Below are 9796 nucleotides of genomic sequence, written 5' to 3'. Positions count from 1 at the left end.
AAACTTCCTCCTCCATTTCCATAATGGTTGAATAATAAGAAAACGGAGGCAACATTTGTCAAGTTTTTCGATCTAAATAAAATATGATATTTTTATAAATATACATATTTTTAAACATTATATTGAATATGTTATTTTTAAAATAACAAATCAAATAAAAGCTAAAATTATTAATTGCAGCATAACTAATCTATCATAATTCATCTTCAAACCAAACAATCTTAAAAAATTTCTAAATATACCATCTAAATTGGTTGTTCCAAATAAATAAATAAATGTAACAGTTATATATTTGTATTATACCTAATATGCTTAAATTAGAATCTAATGTAAGTATTTATAGAGATATTAATAAATGATCAACTCCGAGGGGGCTAGGCACAACACAACTAATTATTTCTTCTGTTAAATTTATTTATCTAATTTTGATTTGATACAATTTGTTTTTTTTAATAAAAAAATAACCTTCAAATTATCCGATCTTACACTAAAAATAAGTGAAATGTATAATATCTTTGATTTTATAATTTTTAAACATGTCATATAAAAAATTAAAATTTAAAAAAATCAAAAAAAGAGATTAAAAGAACTAAAACAAACAAGAAATAGGAGTATTATGCCAAATTTAGTTAAATATTCAAAATGGTACACTAATCATTTCACTGTCCATCTTTACTTGTCTACTATATTATTTTGGAATGTTTAACAATATTTGTTCAGTTTATAAACTCAATAAATAATTTACTATATTGTGTCTATTTTTTACCGATGCTATTAAATACTATCATTTTCTTAATGTTTAAATAACTTATATTAATAAAAATGATTTGATAAAATTGCCCCTATCTGATGCCACGTCAATTATGTACAACTATTATTAGACGGAAGGAGAGATTGTCGGAGGTCAAAACTTTAGACTTGTGTAATGTGTAAATACAAAGGAAAATTCAATTCAACTATTGATAAAAATAACAATATTTTACTAGTCTAGAAGGATAATACTCCGTCAACTGTTCCCTTTCACACACCAATAGTTTTGTGTATATATATATAGTTGGACAAACTGAAAGACTTGCAGAAAACCCAAAGTCTCTGAATTAAAGAAGATAGATAATAACTTCAAAGGAGAAAACAAAAGTCTGTGAGAATTTAACAAGAAATTACAAAGGAGAAAATGGAGAGCGCATTGAAGGATCTGTCAACTCCCACCGGTGGTGTCGAGGATGTTTACGGTGAGGATTGCGCCACTGAGGATCAGTGCATCACTCCCTGGACTATTGCCGTTTCTAGGTAAATTACTTGCTCAAAAGTTTTGAACTCGAGATTTTTTTAGGTGGATTCAATTTGAAAGTTATGATTTTTTTCAAATTTAGCTAAGTTTGATAATACATTTTGGATCAAATTTTGAAATTTATGGTCAAATATCTGTTTAATGCACTCGGGTGTGGTCTGATGGTGAATAAAGTAAAAGAAAATACTAGGTGATTTTTTCCGATGGATAGAGTTATCTATTGCAGGCGAGAGGTTACAAACCAACATGTATCTCGGAATTAGTTGAGGGCAGGGGCAGAGGCAGCATATAATGAGGGGCTCCGAACTCCCTCGGCGAAAAATATTACTCCCTCTGTCCCAATTTATATGACTTACTTTCCTTTTTAGTCAGTCCCAAAAAGAATGACACATTTCTATTTTAAGTAACAATTTGCCTATAAAATGTCTTTTTTACCCTTAATGAAATGATTTACAACCACACAAATTTCTATCATTCATTTTTGGACCACAAGTTTTAAAAGTCTTTCCATTTTTCTTAAAGTTTGTGCCAAATCAAAGTACATCATATAAAATGGGACGGAGGGAGTAGTACTATTTATATATGGTTAAAATTATTTTTTAGATATGTACAATAGATTTCAAACCTCCTTTCATTAGTTCATGTGTATACTTCTCAGAGTTTGAACCCTTATTAAAATTTCTGGCTCCGCCACTGGTTGAGGGATGCTGAAGAACTCCCAAAACTTCAAGTTTTTCCGAAGTAAAATTCATGTTCAAACACTACTTCAATTTTCAAAATCATAACTTCAAATACTCAATTTTTGAAGTTTAAAAATTTCAACTTCAAAATCTATGCCCAAACGGGAGATTAAAATATGGGTTTACAGATATTTTGTTTTTTGGACATACCCAATCAGTTCAAGCTTCAGCTTCATTTTGTTTGAAATAACTCTGAATTGTTCGGCCACTGGCTTTATTAATTTACTACTCGTATTTTATACTTCCGTTTTTCAGATGCTATATGCTGTATTGCAATTTGCAACTTGTCATACTTGAAATGTTTGATTCTAATGTCAGTGCGGATCCAGGATTTAAAGTTTATGAGTTTGTATAACAACTTCAAGTTAATATACAATAATAATTAGGTTCACATTCAAATATTATTAGATATTTATTCATAATGAACTCCTGATTAAATGAGATGTTCGTGAATTAATAAGACTTACAATTTTCAGGAAGGTTACTTTCTGAATTGGTATGTGAACGGTGTGTTATTGATCATTAACTTGTTTGGATAGTTGTTACCTATTGTATTGTTATATACAAATGCCGTTGTAAACTTGAATATATGCTTACCTGTTTGACTTTGTAATAACAGTGGGTACAACTTGTTGAGGGATCCGCGTTACAACAAAGGGCTTGCCTTCACTGAGAGAGAAAGAGATGCTCATTACTTGAGAGGCCTTTTGCCTCCTGTCATTTCCTCACAGGAACTTCAGGTAAAATTACTTACTAATTCAAGTCTCAAATTTTTGTGATGTGTTTGTGTGTGATTGATATGTACAATAACTTTATTAATGTTGTGTTTTATATCAAATAGGAGAAAAAACTTATGCAGTCTATACGCCAATATGACGTCCCTCTGCACAAATATGTTGCCATGATGGAATTAGAGGTATTTTCGAAAACATGTTTTGGTTCTGATTTTTCATCTGAAACCAAGGAAGTAATATTGTTATATGTCCTTTTCGCTTACTTTTCCCTCTATTTGTGTGTTTGTTATTTGCAGGAACGAAATGAAAGGTTGTTCTACAAGCTTCTTATTGATAATGTGGAAGAGTTACTTCCAATTGTCTACACTCCAACTGTTGGTGAGGCGTGTCAAAAATATGGAAGCATTTTTAAGCGTCCACAGGGTTTATACATCAGTTTGAATGAAAAGTATGAAATTTTTCGGATTAAAGGTGTTTTTACTACTTTCACATGAAAGTACATTCAACTAAAGTATGAATAATTTATTTTCAGAGGAAGGATCCTTGAGGTATTGAAGAACTGGCCTGAAAAATCTATCCAGGTCATCGTCGTGACTGATGGAGAAAGAATTTTGGGACTTGGTGACCTTGGCTGCCAGGTGATATTGATGCCCTCAATTGATATAAGTCTCTTTCCTCCTTTCCACTATGCGTTACTCACATGAAATTCGTTTTAACGTCACAGGGAATGGGAATCCCCGTGGGGAAATTAGCCCTGTATACTGCACTTGGAGGAGTTAGACCTTCCGCGGTACCAAAATTCGTGAATTTATCATAACCTTGATTCTGCATCATTTTCTTATCTATGAAAACATTTTTGATCATCAATTTGCTTGTATATGCAGTGCTTGCCTATTACCATTGACGTAGGGACAAACAATGAGAAGTTACTGAACGACGAGTTCTACATTGGTCTCAAACAAAGGAGAGCAACTGGACAGGTGTACTTTAGCACCATTCTATTTTATCACCTGTGCTAGTCTTTGTAGACAAAAGTCTGAATTCTTACTGAAGCTGCTTTTGCTACATTTTCTCCCTTCTTTCAGGAATATTATGACTTCCTTCATGAATTCATGTCTGCTGTGAAGCAAAACTATGGCGAAAAAATTCTCGTACAGGTCAATAATTTGAAACTTATGAATGTTTCATCATGTTTTTACCATATGACACCTGAACCTGATGTTTGTAACTTCATTCTCAGTTTGAAGATTTTGCAAACCACAATGCTTTTGAGCTGTTGGCTAAATATCGTACCTCGCATTTGGTCTTCAACGATGATATACAGGTATGCTATATGTCTCTCTGGATGTTCTCATGAGATTGATTTGTTCATTTCTGATCGTTTATTCCGCTATTGCAGGGGACAGCTTCTGTCGTACTTGCAGGGCTTATTGCATCCCTTAAGCTACTTGGAGGTGCATTATGTGATCATACATTCTTGTTCCTCGGTGCTGGAGAGGTTGGTTTCTATCTTTTTGATAAATTTCCACCTCCAACTTGGGTTGTTTACGGTGCACACGATTTTACAAACTAAATGGTTTATAAAGATGTTTTGAATGGGTAACAGGTTCCATACTGACTTAAAAGGGAAACCTCAACTTTCTGCTACACCCTCTTTTTTGATGCTTCAGAATCCTTTTGGACTAATGTTGGTTATGGTTTACATTAGAATCTTCAAATCTCTTTCAACTCTTTGTCATCTAATCAGCTTTACCCAAATGAAATTAAGTCACCTGTGGAATCGTGATTGTTTTCTGTTTCTTCTCGTTAAACTTTCGAAGTTGCAATGATGCATCATGAACTATTAAAAAGGATCTCAAAGTCAAATGACACATGTTAATCGTCTTATTATTGCAGGCTGGGACTGGTATTGCAGAACTCATAGCACTTGAAATTTCAAACAAGGTACCAGATTGGTTTATTCGTACAAACTGTAGAACGAAGATTTGTTGTAATTCCAATTAGTAGCACATAATTAATTTCCATATTGTTGCCTGCAGACAAAAATTCCCGTGGAGGAGACACGAAAAAAGATCTGGCTTGTGGACTCAAAGGTATAAAAGATATACGATCTACGATCTCTCTCAGAAAAGCTCGTCTCTCTTCGGTTTTCATCTTATATTTTATATGTGATAGATGTGGGCACTTGGTTATTTAGTGTACATAGTCCATCTAAATGAGTGATCATGTACAGGGTCTTATTGTTAGTGGTCGCAAGGAAACACTTCAAGCCTTCAAGAAGCCTTGGGCTCATGAACACGAACCTGTCAACAATCTCCTAGACGCTGTTAAGGTACGACGAGATCCTCACGATCGATTTCCATCTCAAAAACTCTGTTTCTATGATTTATAATCTTAACTCTCCTTGCTTCAAACTTTTATCTAGGCCGTTAAGCCAACTGTCTTAATTGGGACATCTGGAACTGGAAGAACATTTACTAAGGAAGTAGTTGAGGCCATGGCCTGCATGAATAAGGTGATCCATTTCCTGCTTCATTTCTTCTTATCCCGGCAATTTTTTTATTTCTTGAGCTAACAGACTAAAAATATTCTGCAGAGACCTCTTATTATGGCTCTCTCAAACCCAACCTCACAAGCTGAATGTACTGCTGAAGAAGCTTATACTTGGAGTGAGGTACGAAGTATCGATGAGAAACAGTTCTTGTTATATTTGTGGTCATTTTAGCTATAACATTCATGACACTGACTATTGCTTTTGCTTTTTTTAAAAGGGTCGCGTTGTTTTTGCCAGTGGAAGTCCATTCCCTTCTTTTGAGTACGACGGAAAACTCAACATTCCTGGCCAGGTATTGTGAATGCATATGCTTTCCATGTTATAGTCGATTCAGAATGGAACAGCTCCTGATTTTGTTCTCCCCTTGCGATATACAGGCAAATAACTGTTACATATTCCCTGGTTTTGGTTTTGGCTTGGTCATGTCTGGTACAATCCGTGTGCACGATGACATGCTTTTAGCAGCTTGTAAGTACAACAAAGGGATGAATTTCTGTTGGGGATCCTTTTTGCCTTTCCTCTAACACTAGTTGATTTTCTATGAAACAGCGGAAGCTTTAGCTGCTCAAGTAACTGAGGAACATTATGCCAAGGGAATGATATACCCTCCCTTTGCTGATATCCGAAAGATCTCAGCTCACATAGCTGCTAGTGTTGCAGCCAAAGCATATGAACTTGGTGAGTGCATTTCCTTTCCTTTTCTTATATCGCCTTTATACTCGTCCTGTTTAACTTAAACATTAAACAATTTGGTCAATTGTATTCCAGGTGTGGCAACACGTCTCCCTCAACCTGCAGATTTGGTGAAGTATGCTGAGAGTTGCATGTATACTCCTAACTACCGAAGCTACAGATGATTGAATTGATCATATCACCGGTGGTAATCTTGTATGCACCAGAGAGTTGTAATAGTTCGTTTCGATCTGTCTTTCTTGTAAGCTTGTGTTGTGTATTAAGCTTTATTTTTTGTCGTGACTCGATCAGAAATCGAGTTTGTTGTTTAGTAAACTTGTTATTGAGTGTGTTGGCATGTTGCCAAAGTAGTTTGTTTTCATAGCCATAAGAGCTATAATAATTTGAGGAGCCGTGAAGGTGAATAAATTGAGTTGTTAATGTTATACGGAATTCTATGTTAGTTCTTTGTATCTGAATCTACTATAATTGTCGGTATAATCCCACAAGTGAGGTCTGGGAAGGTAGGATACACACAAACCTTATTTCTATCTTTGCGGGGTATAGAGATTGTTTCTGATTAGACCATTGACTCAAAAAGATGTATAATCAAGACAAGATTGATAGGTAAAAGATGATAACAAAACAACAAGATACATAGGCAAATGAAATAATAGGTAGTAGTGAAAGTTGAATATAATACTACGCGACTACTTACTAATACTACTAAATGAGAAATAGGAAATTGAACCCTGGCTTTCCTATTTGAAAGTATGACAAGATCGGCTACCCACTACCTTTTTGTCCTAATCCTTGATCTTTCTATCTAGGATTAAGTCCTCAGTAAGCTGAAGATGTGACATGTCATGCCTAATCACTTGTCCTAGTTCTTCTTCGGCCTATCTCTACATCTCCTAAAATCAGCTACAATCAATCTCTTGTTCTCTTGTGCATCCCCCCACATTCTCTTCACATGTCTGAACCATCTCAATCTCGTTTCCTTCATCTTGTCCGCCCCAAAAGTTACTCCCACTACTCAATTTTTACAAAGTGAATTTCTTGCCTATTCACCCTAAAAAGCTTGAGGTCAAGGTACATATACACAAGTAACAACACAATTTTGTAATTGAACACACAAACTACAACAAGAACATTGAAAGCCAGCCTCATTACTCAATATACTTTGAGTTATGAGATCATAACATTATTCATCACATTAATTAATAGTACAACATAACCAACTATATGGACATACATCTTAGACACTAGGCTTTATAGCAGAGCTATAACCATTATCATAAAATTTAGACCAAAGCATAACACCACCATACTTAGGTGAACCACTAATTGCTGGTAAAACCTGAGAAACAAGCACATCAGATGGTATAAAACCACTTCCAGCAGCTCCTGGAGCCGCGGGCAATCCTAGAAAAATCTTTCCAGCTTGAATCGCGGTCCATTTATTCCAATAACTCTTAAGATTTTCCGCGCTACCACCAGAGTATTGACAGGGGGGATTGTTGTAGAATTGAACCCAAACGTAGTCGAATAGGCCAGTAGAGAGTGCACCATTTAACCATGAATCAGGGAATGGACATTGTGGAGCTGCAGTTAAGTATACTTTCCTTTGTTGGCTAAATCCTGAGAGGGCTCTTGCTAGTTCATCCCAGTGTTGTGTTGTTCCTCTTTCTATATCAAAATCAATTCCATCTAAAATTGCATCACCTAGTGGACGTGAAGTTGATTGACCTCCAAGATAATTGTTCCATAAATAGTTTGCTACATTCCTGCAGGGTATTTGACAATTAATTAACTCGAAATTCGTCACAAAACACTACTGGAAACAAAGGTTTTTTCCTCCCCCGAATCACTGAGAAGTTTGTGCTATAGAACATGATTTTTCTGTCATTTCTCACCTTTTCCAGCTAACTAGAAAGACACATGGTGGAAAACTGATTCTCACTGAAATAGTGGAAACTTCCTAATTTTTTCATATGAAACTATTACTTTTTTTTTTTTCTTTTCACACTGATTCAACAAAAATATATTTAGAAATAACCACTACACATTTTTCAGTGGGAAAATGCAATATGCATATAGGACAAGTTGTTACTCTTTTCATTTTATACGATAGTATTTGATTGGATAGGAAGTTCATGAAAGAAAGAATTTTTTTTTGAAACATACTAATTAAAAGTATTCTTAGAAGTTGTTTTAAATATGTGGACATTTCTAAAGTTATAAGAGTGACATCAATATAAAATAAGAAGTTTAAAGTTACGTTTTTCTTCAATTATATTAAAATATCGCTCTTTTTAGAACAGATTAAAAAAAAAGTGTCATAAAAAAAATATACAAAGTGAATTTCTATTTTGAACAAGTTTTCCTTGTATGTCAATTCGTTGAATAAATAAATTCTTGATAGGAAGCATTTCCTCATCAAAGGGCTCTACATGTCAACTATGGAATAGTGTCAACTCGAACTCTCTTATTTGTTTTTGAAAATTCATTTAATTTGGAATTCAGTAACTCCAAAGGACTAGAACATAAATATTAAATTCTGACTCAGCCTCTCGATTAGTTGAGCTAGTTATTTCTAATACCATATGGTTAAACAAAAAAACAAAAATTCAATCAACTCTATGGTACTAATACAAATCTTACCTAGCATCAACAGCAGAAGAAAGGGAATAACTTCCAACACCACCACCAAGTGAAAGCATAACTTTGATACCTCTACTTTGACATGCTCTAATGTCATTGCTTAACCCAGTGCATCCACCAACACTAGGATTACAATGACCAGCCAAGTTCAACACTGGTGTTTGCCCATTCCCAAAAACTACAAGAAATGCAATATTCACAATTGCATAGTTATTTGATGCACAAGTACTAGCTAAGCTACCTTCATTCCCATTTTGCCCCCAATAAATTACAATTCCTCCTGCTTCTAGTTTTAGTGCTAGAAGAAGTAGCACTAATACTGAGAAAAGTAAACCATATTTGATACCCATGACTTTAAAATTGGAATGGCTATATCAAAGTTGAGTTGTATACCTATTATTTATAGTTGGTGGGGGTATGAGAAAATGACAATAATGGTCCCTTATCTTTGGTAGTATGTTTAAAATAGTCTTTTAAGTATCAACTGAGTAGTTTCGGCCCATATAGTTGTTAGATATTTATCATATTCTTACTGGTAAATTTAATTGAAATTATAAGAACCCAAAAAAGTTAGCGGGAACTCAAATTTGGAACTTTTGATTTGGTTGTTTATGTTGTTTTTTTTTTTTTAAATCTATTTTAAAATCTGGTGTAGTTTCTTGAAATTTCTAGATGTTTCTCCATTTCGATTAAACTTAAGAATCAGAGTTTGATAAATAATTGACGAAAACCCAAAAAATACTTACTTTGACAAACTTATAGGACAAAAAATGTTCACTTGATACTTCAAGGACTATTTTGAACATATTATAAAAAATAAGGGATCATTTTTGTTATTGTTTATTGTAACTAGCGATTTCGTGGAAATTTACATGATGCGCTTTTTACTGTTGAAAGTCTTTCTCGGTTATGACTTGTGAACAATGCTCATTAATTATCTTCTCCATTTTAATTTATATGATATAATTTAGGGAAAATGCATAAGTATCCCCCAATCTATGCCCAAAATCCCTGAGACACACCTAACATTTACTAAGGTCCTATTATTCTCCGAACTTATTTTTTAATTAATTTTTTACCACTTTTCGGCTTACGTGGCAATATAAATCAGATAGGTTGAAAGTTTTGTTCAACACGCGCT

General features: G+C 34.1%; 2 protein-coding genes across 2 annotated transcripts; one reads left to right on the top strand and one right to left on the bottom strand.

Moving 5' to 3' along the window:
* Positions 1–1015: 1015 nt before the first annotated feature.
* Positions 1016–6454, top strand: LOC102580952 (NADP-dependent malic enzyme). The gene is made up of 19 exons (XM_006345513.1): positions 1016–1290; positions 2651–2771; positions 2873–2947; positions 3062–3213; positions 3298–3403; positions 3490–3555; positions 3650–3745; positions 3851–3922; positions 4006–4089; positions 4165–4263; positions 4662–4709; positions 4805–4858; positions 4999–5097; positions 5191–5280; positions 5362–5439; positions 5537–5611; positions 5697–5787; positions 5869–5997; positions 6088–6454. Exons 1-19 carry the CDS (start codon positions 1175–1177, stop codon positions 6174–6176), a joined length of 1740 nt encoding a protein of 579 aa, XP_006345575.1. The 5' UTR covers positions 1016–1174; the 3' UTR covers positions 6177–6454.
* Positions 6455–7098: 644 nt separating this feature from the next.
* LOC102580604 (acidic endochitinase) lies at positions 7099–9039 on the bottom strand. The gene is made up of 2 exons (XM_006345512.2): positions 8656–9039; positions 7099–7778 (listed from the first exon to the last, which is right to left on the bottom strand). Exons 1-2 carry the CDS (start codon positions 9003–9005, stop codon positions 7250–7252), a joined length of 879 nt encoding a protein of 292 aa, XP_006345574.1. The 5' UTR covers positions 9006–9039; the 3' UTR covers positions 7099–7249.
* Positions 9040–9796: the final 757 nt, after the last annotated feature.

This window comes from Solanum tuberosum, unplaced genomic scaffold (assembly GCF_000226075.1).
Source record: "Solanum tuberosum cultivar DM 1-3 516 R44 unplaced genomic scaffold, SolTub_3.0 scf00069, whole genome shotgun sequence".
NCBI classification, from domain to species: domain Eukaryota; kingdom Viridiplantae; phylum Streptophyta; class Magnoliopsida; order Solanales; family Solanaceae; genus Solanum; species Solanum tuberosum.
The sequence above is the reverse complement of the archived record's forward strand: the minus strand, read 5'-3'. Positions and strand labels throughout refer to the sequence as shown.

Bases quoted from the DNA above. Each gene is read 5' to 3' on its own strand.
- LOC102580952 (XM_006345513.1), top strand. From the start codon at position 1,175: ATGGAGAGCGCATTGAAGGATCTGTCAACTCCCACCGGTGGTGTCGAG. The intron at 3,404-3,489 runs GTGATATTGATG...TTAACGTCACAG, and splicing joins TTGGTGACCTTGGCTGCCAG to GGAATGGGAATCCCCGTGGG. The intron at 4,859-4,998 runs GTATAAAAGATA...GATCATGTACAG, and splicing joins TCTGGCTTGTGGACTCAAAG to GGTCTTATTGTTAGTGGTCG.
- LOC102580604 (XM_006345512.2), bottom strand. From the start codon at position 9,005: ATGGGTATCAAATATGGTTTACTTTTCTCAGTATTAGTGCTACTTCTT. The intron at 7,779-8,655 runs GTAAGATTTGTA...AATACCCTGCAG, and splicing joins TCTTCTGCTGTTGATGCTAG to GAATGTAGCAAACTATTTAT.